General features: G+C 40.4%; 1 protein-coding gene across 1 annotated transcript in view; it reads left to right on the top strand.

Moving 5' to 3' along the window:
* The window catches only part of STARD9 (StAR related lipid transfer domain containing 9), a 139,352-nt gene that overhangs the window by 41,470 nt on the left and 80,154 nt on the right, over positions 1-17,728 (top strand). The window contains exons 4-6 of the mRNA XM_063090064.1: positions 16,123-16,239; positions 17,440-17,472; positions 17,562-17,623. Coding sequence (XP_062946134.1) covers positions 16,123-16,239; positions 17,440-17,472; positions 17,562-17,623 — 212 coding nt within the window. The remainder of the gene's footprint in view (positions 1-16,122; positions 16,240-17,439; positions 17,473-17,561; positions 17,624-17,728) is intronic.

The following is a 17,728-nucleotide window of genomic DNA, read 5'->3' as shown; positions in this document are numbered from 1 at the left end:
CTAATGACTACATCTTGTTGTAAAGAGAGGGGGCTAGCTGGTTAGCTCAGGTGGTTAGAGCGTAACCTTGTAACACCCCAAGGTCAAGGGTTCAGATCCCTATACTGACCAGCCACAAAGAAAAAAAGAGGAGAGGCACATTAAAGATGAATATCCATTTGACTGTTTAGTGAATTTCTTGCTTATATCCAGAGAGTAGGACAGCCACAGATGGGACCTACCAGATCTCACATACCACTCCGAAAGTTGTCCATAGAAACTTTCTTGAGCAAAAAAAGCACCGTTAGAAATATCAAAATTTGTATAAACAAATAAATGTTTCTTTGCTGATCTCAGAGCTCAGTTTTTCTGGTTCCTTTAGGGACTCGGGACTTAAGGTGGGAATGTGAATTTATGTTTCTATGTGCATGTATGTATGTATGCCTGTATAAATGAATAAGTGTATCTATTACCTCTGTATAAGCTTTTACTGCTATTTGTTATTTTTCTTTTCTCTCTCTCTCTCATTTTTTTCTTTTTAAAAATTTTTTAGGAAAGGAAGCTCTAGACAAAGGGGACTGAGGAACTGGCCTAGAGACAGAGAGGGATTTCTGTTTTTATCATCCAGAAAAGGTAATAAAAGAATTGCATTCAGCAGAGAGGGGATGTTTTAAGATCTGATACCAGAGAGACCATAGACTTTCCTTCCTGGCACCCCAACCCCTTTCTAGGTAAAAGGTGGCAAGCATAGTGATTAAAGTATGGCTTATTTCCCTGATTCACAACATACTGGGTGTGATCCTGGGCCATTCCCTTTATCTTTCTGTGCTTCAGGTATCTCATCTATAAAATGGGGATAATAATGATACTACCTTAGAGTTGTCATGAGACTAAATTAATAAATGTAAAGCACTTAAAACAGTGCTTAGCAGGTAATAAACACTATATAAGTGTTGTCTTTTGTTATTATTACTGGCTTTTCTGATACCAGAATTAAGATCTTATCCAGCATATTATAATTTCTCCAATCGTTTTTTCATTCAAAATAAAGTATCCATCCAACCTGGATTATGTGGTAATAAAAAATAGATAATGCTCTATCCTGGTAGCATAATCATTTTAATAGGGGCACTTGTTTTTTTTGTTTTTGTTTTTTTTTAAAGATGACCGGTAAGGGGATCTTAACCCTTGACTTGGTGTTGTCAGCACCACGCTCAGCCAGCGAGCGAACCGGCCATCCCTATATAGGATCTGAACCCGCAGCCTTGGTGCCATCAGCACCGCACTCTCCTGAGTGAGCCATGGGCCAGCCCTAGGGGCACTTTGAAGTTACAGCTAACTCAGATGAATTACTGTAATGGAGAGGATTTCTAGTTCTACATGATGATGGAGAAAGTCATTTGGGACACATGTGCCAAGAGGTTGAAGAATCAGGGAAAATCACATCTTTAGGGGATAACTAGAAAGATCGAGGCTTGAATGTGTCTCATCTTCCTTCCATTCCTAGTCTGAGCTTTTCTTAAGCTGAGAAGTTACTGGGGTCAGCTGGCAGTCAGAGCCTGGAGAGTTCAGGGGAGGCCTTAGGCTTCGTTGCAGTTCTAATTGGGGAAGCTGATATGGGACTTTTGTACAGACCTGGGGAATGTTTTGGAGTGCCCAGAGGTAAGGATTGAAATGCATGAATTCTTGGGAGATCTTGGTGTGAGATGAGGGAAAAGTCGACATTTGTCAATGAGTTAAAAATTTATGTCCACACAAAAATTTGTGCATGGATGTTTGTACCAGCTTTATTCATAGTGGCCAAAACTTGGAAGCAACCAAGATGTCCTAAAATAGGTAAATGGATACACAAACTGTAGTACATTCATACAGTGGATTAATATTCAGTGATCAAAAGAAATAAGCTATAAAGAAATGGAGAAACCTTAAATGCATATTGCTAAGTGAAAGAAGCAATCTGAAAAGGCTATATATGGTATGATTTGGCTCCTCTCTGTGGCACTCTGGAAAAGGCAAAAACAATGGAGACAGTAGAAAGATCAGTGGTTGCCATGGTTTCTGGGGAAGGGAGGGAGGGATGAAATGGTGGAGTACGGGGATTTTTAGGGCAGTGAAACTATTCTGTATTCTATAATGATGGATACATGATATTCTACATTATATATTTACATGTCAAAACCCATAGAATGTACAACACAAAGAGTGAATCCTAATGTGATCTGTGGACTTTAGTTAATAATAATGTATCAATATTGGCTCATCAGTTTTAAAAAATATACATCAGTAATGCAAGATGTTAATAAAGGAAACAGGGAGAGGGAGTGTTGAGGGGTATTGAGGGGGTTGTATGGGAACTTTGTACATTCTGCTCAATTTTTCTGTAAACCTAAAACTACTCAAAAAAAGTTTATTAACTTAAAAATGTCAGTATATTTGGAAAAAGATATTTGCAATGCATATGGCAGATAAAGGATTGCTGTTTATAACATGTCTTTCAAATGGACAAGGAAAAAATCAGTAGAAAAATAGGTAAAGGATACTGGTAGACATTTGTTGGGAAAATAGAATAATTTAATCAGGCCCTCTTGCCTGCCCCTCTGGTTGGGGGTGGTGTGGTGTATTCTTGGTAAATAAGTTGTGTGTGGCTGGAGTTAGTGCGCATGTGCGGTGCTGTGACTTGGCTGGCGTCTGCCTTGGGCGTCCACGCCAGGTGGCCATGCTCTCCAACCTACAGCTTCCAAGGACCTTTTTGCCGGTTACCTAGCTCATAGACCTGCATATGAGGGGTCTGGTGACCCAGGCTGGAGTGGAGGGGGTCTGTAGACCCAGTCTGTGAATGGTCTTGAGGGGTTTGTGAGCTCCAGACCCAGCCTTAGCTCAACAATTGGCCTAGTTGGCAGGATTACGGGCAGGTAAAAGAGCTCGGTAGCATTTCCCAGAAGAGCAAATCCAAGTGGTCAAAAAATGAATAAATTTAAACTGACTGTTATCATAGTAACAAGATATGAGTTTGTATCATTCAAACTAAGAAGAGTTAAAAATAATACTGATTGCTAGTAAGAATGTGCAGAAGAGGGTACTCTCATATATTGGCAATGGAAATGTAAATTGTTACAGCTTTTTTGAAAAGTCATCTGGCAATATTTATTAAAATAAATATTTTACCCTTCAACCTAACAGTCCCATTCCTGAAACATATTCTGTAGAAATAAAAACAGCAGTTGATAAAGATATATGGCCAAGGATGTTTATTAAAACATTATTAGTAGGGATAAGACAGTAGAAACAAAGTGATCGACCATTCATAGGGGAATTCATTCACAGCATGGAATATATTGCAGCTGACTTGGAAGAATTTCTATGAGATGGTGTTGACAGAGGAAAACAAGGTGTAGGGCGGACCCTGTGGCGCACTCGGGAGAGTGCGGCGCTGGGAGCGCAGCAGCGCTCCCGCCTCGGGTTCGGATCCTATATAGGAATGGCCGGTGCGCTCACTGGCTGAGCGCTGTGCGGCTGGTCACAAAAAAGACAAAAAAAAAAAAAAAATAGCAAAGTGTATAATAACACCCTCTTTTTTTTTTTTTTTTTTTGTCTTTTTTGTGACCGGCGCTCAGCCAGTGAGTGCACCGGCCATTCCCATATAGGATCCGAGGATCCAAACCCGCGGCGGGAGCGTCGCCACGCTCCCAGCGCCGCACTCTCCCGAGTGCGCAATGGGCTCGGCCCATAACACCCTCTTTTTAAAAGAAGTAACCAAAGCCCATAAGAGAGAGAGAGAGAGAGAGTGTGTGTGTGTGTGTGTGTGTGTGTGTGTGTGTGTGAGAGAGAGAGAGAGAGAGAGAGAGAGGAGAGAGAGAGAGAGAGAGAGAGAGAGAGAGAGAATGATTATGACTATGCGAAGAACAAGAAAGGATGCCAATTTTTAACATGTTACCTGACAGGGGGGGTTAATATAGGAGGAAGTAGACAAGAAAGGGAGGAGAGCGGAAGCAGATGAAAAGGATATAAAACAAAGCATTCCCTTGACAAAATGAATGGTAGCTCAATTATTTTAAGCTGTATTTGTGTAACTGTTGCTGTGTGTGTTCACATGAAGAAAGGGAGAGTTATATCTATGGCTCATAGATATAAACTGTATGTTTGGGATATGTGATAAAAAGCAAATTGCAGGTTGATATGTTTTGTATGTATCTATTTCAGTAAAAACAAATAAACAAAAACGAGCAACTGTATATACTTGTAAATGTGGAGAAAGATATAGAAGGATACCTGTTGATACTTGAGTGGGATTGGGGTGAACTTTTCCTCATACATCATTGTATTTTTTTTTTTTCACTTGGCGTAAAAGGTGAGCATTCTTTGTAATTTGAGAAACAGCAAAGAAAGAAGAAAAAATGTAATTGTGTCAGTCTCTAAGAAGGCTTTGAATTCTGGTCATTCAATAATGACCATGTGGGTGAAACTTGGGGATGAGATTATAATTCTCTTCATGTGCAAATGAAAATGTTAATGGAGCAGAAAGACTCCAAAAATGATTACAGTTTTGTAGGGTCAGATTTTATTATTTTTGGCTAAGGAACAAAATATTAGTGAAACTGCTATTCAGAAATACTGAAAGGAGACATGTTTAAGTTTCTTCCAGTGTAAAAAACAAGAAGTAAGGAAACCCTGAAAAACAGTTTTTAATTGTAGGCTAACAGCTTAGTGTTCAACAGATAAGATTTGCCTTTCCTGCCAACTCTACCAACAGTTATTTTGTTAGTGGCAGAGCATCACAGTGGTTGAGAGCAAGAGCTTTAGAAGTACAGTATTTACCAGCTGTGTGACTTTAGTTTTGTCATGTGAAATTTAGAGAAGGATGGTAGTAACGACCTCTTAGATGCATTGTGAGGATTAAATGAGTTAACGTTTAAGGTGCTAAGAAAAGAGCCTAGGCCGAGCCCGTGGTGCACTCGGGTGGGTGCGGCGCTGGGAGCGCAGTGACGCTCCCGCCGCGGGTTCGGATCCTATATAGCACTGGCCGGTGCACTCACTGGCTGAGTGCCGGTCACGAAAAAGACAAAAAAAAAAGAGCCTAATACAAAATAATTGCTTAGTAAATGTTATTAGCTATACAAGGGTACTTCATAAAGTTCATGGAGAAGTAGAATTAAAAGATAGTATGAATCTTTCCATGAACTTTAAAAAATATCCTTGTATGTATCTAAAACGTTGGTTTTGAATAGAACACTTCTAATGAAGTATTGTGTAAACTAATCCTAACAATTCACCTTAAATAAAAGAGCAGTACCTAGAACAGTGTCTTGTTTTAGTAGATGTCTATAAATGCTAGTTAAATTTTAACTTCTTTCACATGATTTTATTAGAATCTCTGATTAGATTAACATTATTTCACATATTTCTATTTGATCTCAGAAAATTACAAGGAAAAGTGCATCTATAGGGTGATAATTTGGGTGAATCTTAGTTAACAGATTCAAGAATAAATGAGACTTCTATGTACTTAAATATAAACAGTTTTCAGCGGGGGAATGTGAAGGTACTAATTTGTACTTTAAAAATCATTATGAAGCTTAACAACTTTATATGGAAAAGTAATCTACTAAACAGTTTTGATTATTGTATTCCTATTTGTTTATTAAATTCTTTTTTCACTGTTTTCATTCTTTCATTTAGTATACACTTTTACTTGACTTAATTTTGGCAATTTGTATTAGACTAGGCAATCATCCATATCCTCCAATGTTTCCAAATTTGTGGTCCTAGAGTATATTCACTACACATGAATGTCCTCTTTTAATTAAAAAAATTTTTGTCTTTTATGTATGGTTCTGTCTCTTTTCCTTTCCCTAGTTTTACATATTTTTGATATTTTCTTTTTTCCTTAATTAGGCATTATCTATTTCATTGGGTTTTTTCCCTCAAAGAATTGGTTTTGTGCATACTTATCCTTTCTAACATTTTGTTTTCCAGTTCATTAATTTCAGTTTCTATATTAATTAACTCTTCCTAATTTTGTTGAACTTTTTAAAATTTAAATTTATGTACAGTCAATTTCATATTTTGGGTGTACATTTCTGTGAGTTTTTACACATGCATAGATTCCTGTAACCACCACTAGAGCATGATACAGAATAATTTCAACACCTTAAGGAATTTCCTAGTGCTGCCCCTTTGTATTCACCCTAACCCCTGGCAACCAGTGATCTGTTTTCTGTTCCTGTAGTTTTGCACTTTCCAGAATGTCTTATATATGGAATTAATACAGTGTGTAACTTTTTAAAACATGGTTTTCTCACTTAGCATAATGCACTTGAGATACATCCATGTTGTTGCATGTGTGAGGAGTTTCTTTTTTTTTTCTTTCGGTAGCTGACCAGTAAGGGGGTCTGAACCCTTTACCTTGGTATTATTGGTGTCACTCCTCTAACCAAGTGAGCTAACTGGCCAGCCCTCGTTTCTTTTTATTTCTAAATAGTATTCCATTGTGTGGATCTACCACAGTTTGTTTATCCATTCACTCAAGCTCTACTTAATTCTTTTGGTTTATTTTGCTATTTTCCCCCTAATTCCTTAGGATCAACATAAAGTAAAATATAGTTAAGCTTTTTTCTTTAATAATTAAGGTATATTAGGCCATAAATTATTCTCCAGTCACAACTTTTGCTATATTTCATTGCTATCATATTTGCTATATTCTTTTCATTGCTTTTTGGATAGTTTATGAAAGAAAGTGAGCCAAAACGCTGGGTACCAATCAAGCTTTATTAAAGGAAAAGAATCTGCCAAGCTGTGCTCAAAATGGAGGACAGCACCAGATGTGGGGGTGGGAGAGCTTATATAGACTGTAAGGAAGGCTGATGTGATCAGGGAGGGGTTTTGGTGCTGGTTTCTCATAAGGGAAAAGCTGGGGGCCATTTTGTGCTGAGTTTGTGTAAAATGGTGCGAGTCACATCCAAGATGGCGCCGGTCACGTCCAGAACCTATCTTTCCCGCCTTTTAAGTATAGGGAGAAGGAAAAAGGAGTGGAGGTCTTATTCTTCTGAAGCTACTTCCTGCTGGAGAGGGGCGAAGATATGAAAAAAATAAAAGATTTATTGTGGTGGGTAAAACAATTAGGTGGCAGGGTATTGGTTTCATGTGGGGAGGCTGTATTCTTCTGGGGGAGGGTTGCTGATTCTGAGGGGCTGATATCCTCCTCCCATGAAGAATTCAGTGACCTTTTGATTGGTGAAGGTGTGCATACATTCCTGTAAGAAACTAGAGAAACACTGAAAGAGGCAGGGACCAAGAAGAAAGATAAGTCCCATCATGGTCAGGGGTCTGATGTGTTTTGTCCTGAAGTCCTCCCCTATCACTATAGCCTAGGTGAGTAGTTTGGGTGAAGCAGAAATGTTTTTGTTGTGGGGAGGGGCACTGCACTCCAGCAGAATCCCCTTTGGAAAGAGTTACCCAGTAGTTTTTACACCCGTAAGAACACGATGTGGCAGTTGTCTGGTCATAGCATGTTGTGGGAATGTATGTCAGGGATGTGAATGTGTCCTGTAAGGTTCCCCCGAGGATTCTGGGTAGCAGACCTGGGAGGTTGGAAAGTGTCCTTCCACCCACCAAGACCTTGGTTATACATTGTGAACAGGGTGTGGCATATGTCTCTGTTAGGAAAAGAAGCAGAAGGAAGAGAAAAGGCGAGCATTCAAGGGCCAAGAAGTAATGAAATGAAAGTGTGATAGAGCCATGCCTGCAGGGGAGTTTGGATCTATACATGTGTCTTTATGTAAAGTCTTAGGAATTCGCTGGGATTTTTAGTGGATCTTTGTGTGATTTCTCTAAGTTTGTCATAATTGACCAAGTTGTGAGTAGCCTTTTGGAGTCTGTAAATCAAGTGTGTGATCATGTTATCCTGGAGATCCTGATCCCTGTGGCCAGCCTGGTAGTCCCAATTTGGGTCCGTGCATGGTATGGCAATGGCTCCCACAGCCGCCTATTATTTTGAGCATGCACCTTGTCTGCCTATTGGGCTGTTATCCAGACTTGCTCCCTGTCCTTGGGGGACAAAGTTGTAGTGAGGATCATAAAAGTATCATACAAGGGGAGATCATAAGACTGGGTGAGATATCTAAATTCCTTAAGATATGTGTCTGAGTTGGACTGGAAAGATCCCAGTCATTTTTTGATTTAGGAGAGATTGGAAAAAGAAAAGGGGATATATACCCAGATAATTCCTTTCATCCCTGCCACTTCATGGAGGGGGTACAAAGGAGCTGGAGCTGAGGCAGGGTTGTTACCTGATGAAAGGGGAGATGATGAGGGGTTGGGTGGCTGAGGACAAGCGTCTCAAGACCAGGTGTGGGGAAGAGAGGGAAAAGGTGAAGGAGCTGGTGAAGGATCTGGAGTATAAGGAGGTGGTCTGATGGATCAAAAGATTGATCCGAGTCCAGAAGGGGAGTTTGAGCAAGAGCTAGGAGAATTTGAGACATAGGACAGTTTTGACAGAGAGAAGGACACGATCAGAGATAGAAGAAGGCTTGAACGTAAGGAATCTCTCCAACTTTGCTGTTTTGGTGACAAAAGCTGTCCAAATCTCTGAGAATATCTAAATCGAGAGTGCCATCTTGTGGCTGCGGGGATCCAGTGTAATGAGGCATTCAAGTTTTAATGTCTCCCTGGAGGCCAAGAGATTGTTCAGGAGACAGCCCAGAGGCATAGAGCTCAGAGTACAGTAGAAAACGAGATGTTTAGGTTTAATATCTCCCTGGAGGCCAAGGGGTAAATTGGCCAGGAGACAATCCAAGGGTGTGGAGTGTGGAGGTTTGATTGTGAGGATCCCATTTAGAGGGTGAGAAAGGAAACAGGCAGTCCTAGTAGAAGAAGAGTGCCAACAAAGAGTGTCCTCTTTGCTGTGCACCTGCTTTTTAAGAGAAAAGCCACTGACCAGCAAGAGGAGCATCCTCCGATAGCTGGGGGGCAGAAGAGGGGTTCCCTCGGCCAGGCACCTGGGCTTTGAGAAGTAGCGAGAGAGAGCGAGTTGGGGGAACCCATGGTGAGAGAGGACTTACGCACTGACTCACCCTGAATTGAGGCTGATGTTGGATGCATTGGTATGAAATGACAAGAGGAAAGGGTCCCAGAGGTACTCAGTTTGGCAGGTCTGGAAAAGGTGGCTGAGGGCCAGTCAACCCAGGTGGGGATTGTACAAGAATATCGGCCAGAACCATTCCCAGGTTTTGGCACCAAAATGAAAGAAAGTGAGCCAAAACACTGGGTACCGATCAAGCTTTATTAAAGGAAAGAATCTACTGGGCTGCGCTCAAAATGGAGGACAGCACCAGGTGTGGGGGTGGGAGAGCTTATGTAGACTGTAAGGAAGGCTGACGTAATCAGGGAGGGGTTTGGTGCTGATAGGGAGGAGTTTCTATTTCTCAGAAACCATGAGGTTTATCGTAAGGGAAAGGCTGGTGGCCATTTTGTGCTGAGTGTGTGTAAAATGGCGCCAGTCACGTCCAGAACCTATCAATTTATAATTTCAGTTTTGATTTCCTCTTTCATTTAAGGATTATCTATAAAGTAATTTCATAATTTCTATCCTATCTGGTAGTCCTTGTGCTGCTAATTTCTCATGGTGGAGCAATGGCTCCCATATCATATTCCTTGAAGCTCTGCCATAAATAGTGCAGTGCACATTAGTATGAAAGAAATAAAGTCTAATCTTAGCATGGCTGCAATATTTTAGTCTTCTCTTCCAGCAGATCTGATTTTCTAAATTTCATCTGGAAAGCAGTGCATTTTCATTACAGCTTTACATGTTCATATAGCTTAGAAAATCTTCCCCATCATTAAAATCCTACTCATATCTTGGGCCCAGTTCAGATGTCCCCTATTTCATTCTTCCCTGTTCTTCAGCCAGCATTTGCTTCCTCTTTGGTGTTCTGGTGTCTTTTTATTCCTCCAAATCAAGTCTACCTTTGTCCCACTTACTCTCTGCCCCAAGGGCTGACCTGTGGAACTAATCACTGGGCTCCCTTGCCCTCCGGCTTGAGGTTGTAGTTGAACAAAGGAGAACCCTAGTAGGAAATAAGAGGGTGGGGTTTCCTCCTGTAGGATTGTCTTGGTATGGCATCCATTAACCTAAAGTCAAGCTTCTCCTAAACTGGCTCTCTCCGCATGACTCTCTCCTTCCTTACTTGTCCCTTTGGGCCCTGGGGTAGTGAATTTCCACTGTTACTGGTTCTGGGTTGCTGTACTGTTCTGGTTGCTTGTGGTTTCCTTCTCCCTACTTTTGTAAGAAAATAGTCTTTTTATTTAACTGATCTTGAATTATTCTAATTTGAGTGTACCATCTGTTCTTGTTCAGATCCTGATACAGTGCTACATGTTTATTATACCTATAGTACGTGTTTCATTTTCTCTCTATAGTTGTTAATTTTGTCTCAACAGGACTGCAAAATAAATATCTTATGCTTTATCAGCAATTTCATATATTAAATGTTCTCTTATAGTTCACTTAATTTGATTCTTGCAATAAACTTTGAGGTTTCATCATCATCCCTATTTTAGTGATGAGGAAAAAGGAAACAGCATGTGACCCACACTAGGTTACACAGCTAGAAAGTGGCAGTGTAATATTCATATGAACCTAGGCCTAACTCAAAATACAGTGTACTTTCTGTTGTTTTTATTTATATCTTTTTATTAATTAAAAAAAAATTTTTTTAATATGAAACAATTACAAGCTTACAAAGAAGGGACTACATTCAAATAATTTTTTTCTCTGAACTGTTTACAAGTTGCCAACCTGATACCCAATTACCCCAAATACTTGAGTAAAGTATTTGGGGCAATTTGTAAAGAGGACATTTGTAAAGAGGACATTCTCTAACATAACCACAACACAGTCTTCTAAATCAGGAAATTAAATTGTTACATTACTGCTAGCTAATCCTTACACCCCATTCAGGTTTCACTGATATGACCTAGTAATATTCTTATAGCAAAAAGATTCAGTCTAGAATCACTTGTTGCATTTAGTTATCTTTTTTCTAGTCTAATTCAGTCTATGGAATAGTTCCTCGCTTTTTTCTTGATATTTATGATCTTGACACTTTCGAAGATTATAGGCCAATTATTCTGCAGAATGTCCCTTAATTTGGATTGTCCGTTGTCTCCTCATGATTAGATTTAGATGATGCATCTTTGGTAGCAGTATCACAGAGTTCACTTTGTTTTTTTGTTTTGTTTTGTTTTTCTTGGCCAGCCAGTACAGGGATCTGAACCCCCAACCTTGGTGTTATAACACCACACTCTAAACAACTGAGCTAACTGGCCAGCCCCTAAACAAAGTGGTGGATTTGTTACAGTCTGTGAGCATACATTAACACATCAATATTATCCAAAGTTCATAATTTACATTAGGATTTACTCTTGGTATCTGCATTAGTCCATTTCCTGTTGCTTATAACAGAGCACCTGAAACTGGGTAACGTATAAAAAAGTGAAATTTATTTCTTACACTTTCAGAGGCTGGGAATTCCAAAGTCCAGGGAGCACAGCTGGTGAGGGCCTTCTTCTGTTGGGAACTCGCTACAGAGTCCCGGGTGACCAGGGTTTCACATGGTGAGAATGGGCTGAGCAATGAGGAGAGTTAACCTGCTCTCCTTATAAAGTTAACTCTCCTTATAAAACCATCAGAATCATGCCTGTGATCACCCATCAAACCATCTATAAGTTAATCCATTCACATGGGTGTAGTCCTCAGGATCCAATCACCTCTCAAAGGCCCCACCTTTCAATTACCATAATAGAATTTTCCACCCTCTTAACACCAGTACAATGGAGATTTCATTTCTTTTTTTTTTTTTTTTTTTTTTGTCTTTTTCGTGACCGGCACTCAGCCAGTGAGTGCACCGGCCAGTCCTATTTAGGATCCGAACCCGCGACGGGAGCGTCACTGCGCTCCCAGCGCCACACTTTCCCGAGTGCGCCACAGGCTCGGCCCGAGATTTCATTTCATTTCTTTTTTTTTTTTTTTTTTTAAAGATGACTGGTAAGGGGATCTTAACCCTTGACTTGGTGTTGTTAGCACCACGCTCAGCCAGTGAGCGAACCAGCCATCCGTATATGGGATCCGAACCCGGGGCCTTGGTGTTATCAGCACCGCACTCTCCCGAGTGAGCCATGGGCTGGCCCTCGAGATTTCATTTCTAAATGTGAACTTTTGAGGGACACATTTGACCCACAGCAGTGTTGTACATGCTGTGGATTTTGACAAATGTACAATGTCATGTGTCCACTACTATAGTATACAGAATAATTTCACTGCTCTAAAAATCCTCTGTGCTCTGCCTAGTCATTCCTCCCTCCCTGCTAATAATTCCTGGCAGACACTGATCTTTTTATTGGCTCCATAGTTCTGACTTTTCCACAATGTCATATTGTTGGAATCATATGATATGTTCTCTTTTTCAGATTGACTTCTTTCACTTAGTAATATGTGTTTAAGTTTCCTCCATGTTTAATGGCTTGATAGCTCGTTTCTTTTTAGTGCCAAATAGTATTCCATTGTCTGGATGTACCACAGATTATTTATCCTTTTACCTATTGAAGGACATCTTGGTTGCTTCCAAGGCTTGGCAACTATGAATAAAGCTACTATAAACATCCATGTGCAGGTTTTTGTGTGAACCTAAGTTTTTAACTCCTTTGGGTAGATACCAAGGAGTGTGATTGCTGCATCATATGGTAAGAGTATGTTTAGTTTTGTGAGAAACTGCCAAACTGTCTTCCAAAGTGGCTGTACCATTTTGCATTCCCACCAGCAATTAATGAGAAGTTTCCGTTGCTCCACATCCTCACCAACTGGTGTTGTCAGTATTTGGATTTTTGCCATTCTAGTAAGGTGTGTAGTGATATCTCATTGTTTTAATTTGCAATTCTCTAAATAATATATGATGCTGAGCATCTTTTCATGTTTATTTTCCATCTACATATCTTCTTTGGTGAGGTATCTGTCCAGATCTTTTGCCCATTTTTTAATGTTTGTTTTCTTATTGTTGAGTTTTAAGTGTTCTTTTTAAGCGTTCCTTATCAAATGTCATTTATGAATACTTTCACCTAGTCTGTGGCTTGGTTTCTTATTCTTTTGAAAACTTACTATTTAAAAATCCTGATTCTCAGATTCATTTGTCCTTAGGATACTGGGTATTGCTAGGGCTTTTGGTCTTGGCTTCAGGTTTTGGGAGTCCCTCATACAGCAGCATCCAGTAGGCTGTCACTTATCCAGCTAATACTTAAAAAACCGGAAGTGCTTTATTACATGTAACATGTCTAAAGTTTTCACCTACTTGTACTCCACCAAATAGGTCAGACTGCCGATCTGTCCTCCTGAACTCGATCTTCTAGCTTCAAATGCTTTTTGGTGATGTATTTTAGTCTTCAGGCTGTTCTTGGTATTCACAATGAGTTGTTTCTATTTGCTTCATTATATTATCATGCTGGGAGTAGAACATGGTGTCATCTGGCCCTGTGGTACTCCATCAGCTGTGCTTTTTCCAGGAACTTATAATGGGCTAAACCCCACAGTTCTTGAAGTATGGTAGCTGCATCTTAACAGTTTTCAACAATCCCAGGTTTGGAGCCCAGTGGTTTTGCCTTTTTACATCTTTTACTGTTGAGTGAAAATGGTATCTTCAAAGATGTTTTCATATTTGAATTTAGATAAAGACATAGACAATGTAACATTCTGTTATTTTTCTCAGAATCCACGGACCTCACTCTACTCAGCTGTGCGTGAGCAGTGGGAAAAAATAACATTTAGATTTAGATGTGGCCTTGCTCAGTCTGTACCTCTGTTCCCACCTCCTGCTGGGGCACTAGAAAGAAAGACAGAGCTTTGTGAAAAATTTTCCAATTAGTAAATCATAAAGCTTGGCTAATGTTGGAATCCTGCCGACTGGGCCAGTTGTCGCGCTACGGCTAAGGTCAGTTCCTACGGCTAAGGTCAGTTCCTACGGCTAAGGTCAGTTCCTGCCGATATCACCAATTGTGGCGCTCTTTTACCTGCCCCTAATCCTGCACTGAGTGGGCCAATTGTCAAGCTAAGGCTGGGTCTGGAGCTCACAGACCCTTCAAGCCTGTTCACAGACTGGGTCACAAACCTGTCACATGCCAGGCTGGGTCACCAGACCCCTCACACGCAGGTCTATCAGCGAGGTTACCAGCAAACAGGTCCTTGGAAGCCATGGGTTGGAAAGCATGGCTGCATGGAGCAGCTCCACCAGAGGCAAACTCCACCCATGCCCGTTGCACCGCGCAGGCGCACTAACCCACCCACACACAACCCGCCCACAAAGAATGCTGCACCATCCCCAAACTGCCCCAAGGCAAAGGGGCCTGATTAAATTATTCTGTTTTCCCAACGTAAATACGTGGCAGCTGACTCAAATGGTCTATTGAAGAGAAAAATACCCTGCCTTCTTCAATCTCTAGGAATTTCACCCAGACAGATTTCAAGAGGCAAAGAGAACCCTGCCCCATTTTCCACTTTGCTAATATAGAATTAATGAGTGGATAGAGAGAGGTACACTGCTGGCAGGGAGATGGGGGAAGGGAGTGGGAACTGTATAAGTCCCAAGTTTTTCACTGCTCCCTGGGTTCTTTTGGCTCATTAAAAAACAAACAAAACATAAATAGTTCACTGGCCGAGAAGCATTAACTGCAGCTGCTAAAACATAGAATAGATAGTATAGTCTTGAATTAGCAACTACTATGTCATCCCTGTTGTCCTTAGTTATGTGTATTATCTCACTTATTCTTCACAACAAACCTGTGATTATAGTTACAAAATATTCATTTTACAGCTAAATAAACTGAGGCTTACAGAGTTTAAGTAATTTTCCCAAGATCACACAGCTTGAAGTGTAAGAACCACACTACAATTTGGAAATATAACAGACAATTCACAGAATTGAAGTGAAACTTGAAATTGGGCAGGGAAGCATGAGACTCCAGGTATCAGGGAACCCCAGGCAAAGCCATATACAGAATAGTCTGATTTGAGCACCACACTTGGCACTTCTTCCATTGTATACTCAGTATGCAGTGCTATAGGACTCTTGATGCCACCAGGGAGAATTTATCAACTCTTGCTTTGTTTTCGTGTCTTTGAAAATTAGGGTGGGAGCATCTAGTTGGTAGGCCTCATTTCATGTGCTAGTGTTCTAGTAACCAGGAGGTAGAGAGGAGTATCTGGTCTGTTTGCCTTCTGTAGTGGATTGGGCCCTGTTTCCCGTGAATACTGACAGGATCAAAGATTTGCCCCCAACAGGAAGAGTATTTGGATAGTGGGCAACAACAATACAAAGGATAAATGTTCACCATACCAGCTATTGTATGTAGATGTCCATGTGGCATTCTACTGAGCACTTGTTGAACTGGGAAGCTGTGCCTTACCCCATAAACCTGGCTGTTTTTTCCTGAGACCAGGGTCTGCCTAACAGTGTTCAATAGGACTTTCAGGCAGTACACAAAGTATAGGAGTTTTCACATGAGGACCTCTGGCTATTTCTTATTCACCAAAGTTGACCAACCACAGAGGTAAATAACTAGCAGAACTTGCCAACTGTTAGGGTCAATCTGAGGAGGGAGCATATGGAAAATGGACCCATTGGGAAAACCCCTCCCTAACTTCTGGGCTTCACTAATCCTCAGTGTGATATTTTGAGACCCTGAATTTGTATGTTACTGGGCAATATTTCACTGGGGCTTTACCCAATTAACCATATTAAACATTTTCTTGTTGTGAGAAGGAAAATGAATTATTTTGCTTGCATGTCTTTTCCCTTCCCCTAGACTCTCTTTGCCTTATGATTATGGACCACATCATTTTTGTATCTTTAGTGTTTAGTATTGTGCCCAGCATATAGTAGGCACTTTTAAAAATATTTGAATGACTGACTATATGAATTTTTCTTAGCTATATTTTTCTGATGCTGCATTAATTCTTGTGAAATGGTGGGGAATTTATAATCATGTATATCTGAAATATTTTTAGATTAAATATTTATTGATTAAATAATTTTTTAGATTAATTCTAAATTTGCTCTGGGAAGAAGGACCACAGTGGTATGCTCTCTGCTTTTGTTGTTACAGGTTTTCCAGGATTTGGGAACTGAAGTACTATCTGGAGCTGCCAAAGGCTACAACATATGCCTTTTTGCCTATGGGCAGACAGGCTCTGGGAAGACATATACCATGCTGGGGACCCCAGTGAGTATTAGTTAGTATTGAAATGAGATATCTTCCTAATGCCATAGCAAGCCTGAATCTTGCATTGTCCTTGCCACTGTGAGATAGTGTGATTCTCATAGTCAGACAACTTTAACAAGATTTAATGAGCCCTCTTCTGTATTTAGAATGGGTTTTTCAGCACTTTAATTGAAAGGTAAACTTTGAATAATCAGCCCCTCTTTATTAAAACCCTGAAGAATCTTAGAATTTTACAACTCCCTTTGACAAGGCAGACCTTAGCAGTCCCATAATGAAATTTCTCATATTATTTCTGAGTTCATCACTTGAAGGCTTTTTAACATCTTTGTGTGGGCAAGACCTGGACTGAATCTTAAGTGCTGGATAGAGCTGTGCAGAAATGAGATTATTGTGGTCAAGCTCAAAGGCTACACGTATTAGATTCATGTGTTAGAAGGAAGCAGGAGAACCAGGTACTGGACTGGGGGCTTTTAAAAGTAAGAGGGTACTTCGAAAAGTTCATGAGAAATAGAATTTTTAAATAATATAAAAAATTTTAAAAACTTTTTGAAGTACCCTCATATGTAGGGTTTAATGTGAGCTGTCCTTTATCACAGAAAATTAGGAAAATAGAATTCTTTAAGAATACCTCTTTGTTTTAGGTTTAGAAGATTATGGTGAGATGAACTGGTAGGATGAGTGACAAATAACACTACCCAGGGACATTCTCTAAGACACCGTTCCTCCTGAAAGATTATCCTTTATGCCTTGGGTCCAGCTCATTATTTACTTTGTCTATGTTTAGTGTAATTTCATGTATTTGAAATTAAAGAAGAAATTGTCCATTAAACCAGGGGTTTAAAGCCCTTAACCTAAGTACAAGTTAGCACTGGGTATAGGATGAGGAAAGAAGCCACCTTCTTATACAAGAAGAATGTAGCCTTCATTGTATAAAAGCAGGTAACTGGGTTTGCTAGCTTCTCTTTTCCTTCTTATGGTGGTAATCTGCCTGTCATCTGCTACATTTCTCCCATGAGTGTTTCTTGAGAGTACTGGCATGCAAGAATCCTATATACCTCCAGTGAAACTGCCTAAAGTGAGGAGGCTAGCACAAGGAGCCCATATGCTCATCCCCCATGCTGAGGATGGTCCTCGGGTATTGGGTGTGGGAGCACATCATCCTAAGTAAATAATAATACTTTCCTTTCTTCTGTTCTCCAGGCCTCTGTTGGGCTGACACCACGGATATGTGAGGTATAGGCTCTCTTTTGAATGGATCCTCTCAAAGTAGGTCTCCTTTGTACACCCCCTTCAATGAAACCCCAACCCTCTGGTTTGTGCAGGGTCTCTTTGTCAGGGAGGAAGACTATGCCTCACTACCTTCCTCCCGTAGGATAAAGATAAGGTAAGAAACTATCAATCTCTGTGAGCTAAAATGTTTCTATATCTACTCCAAATCCTAGCACGTTCAGCTGTCTTCTCTGCTTCCAGAGTCACCAGAGGGATGGAG

The sequence above is a fragment of the Cynocephalus volans genome, chromosome 3 (assembly GCF_027409185.1).
Source record: "Cynocephalus volans isolate mCynVol1 chromosome 3, mCynVol1.pri, whole genome shotgun sequence".
Taxonomy (NCBI): Eukaryota; Metazoa; Chordata; class Mammalia; order Dermoptera; family Cynocephalidae; genus Cynocephalus; species Cynocephalus volans.
Note: the sequence above shows the minus strand (reverse complement) of the source record. Positions and strands in the feature narration are given on the sequence as shown.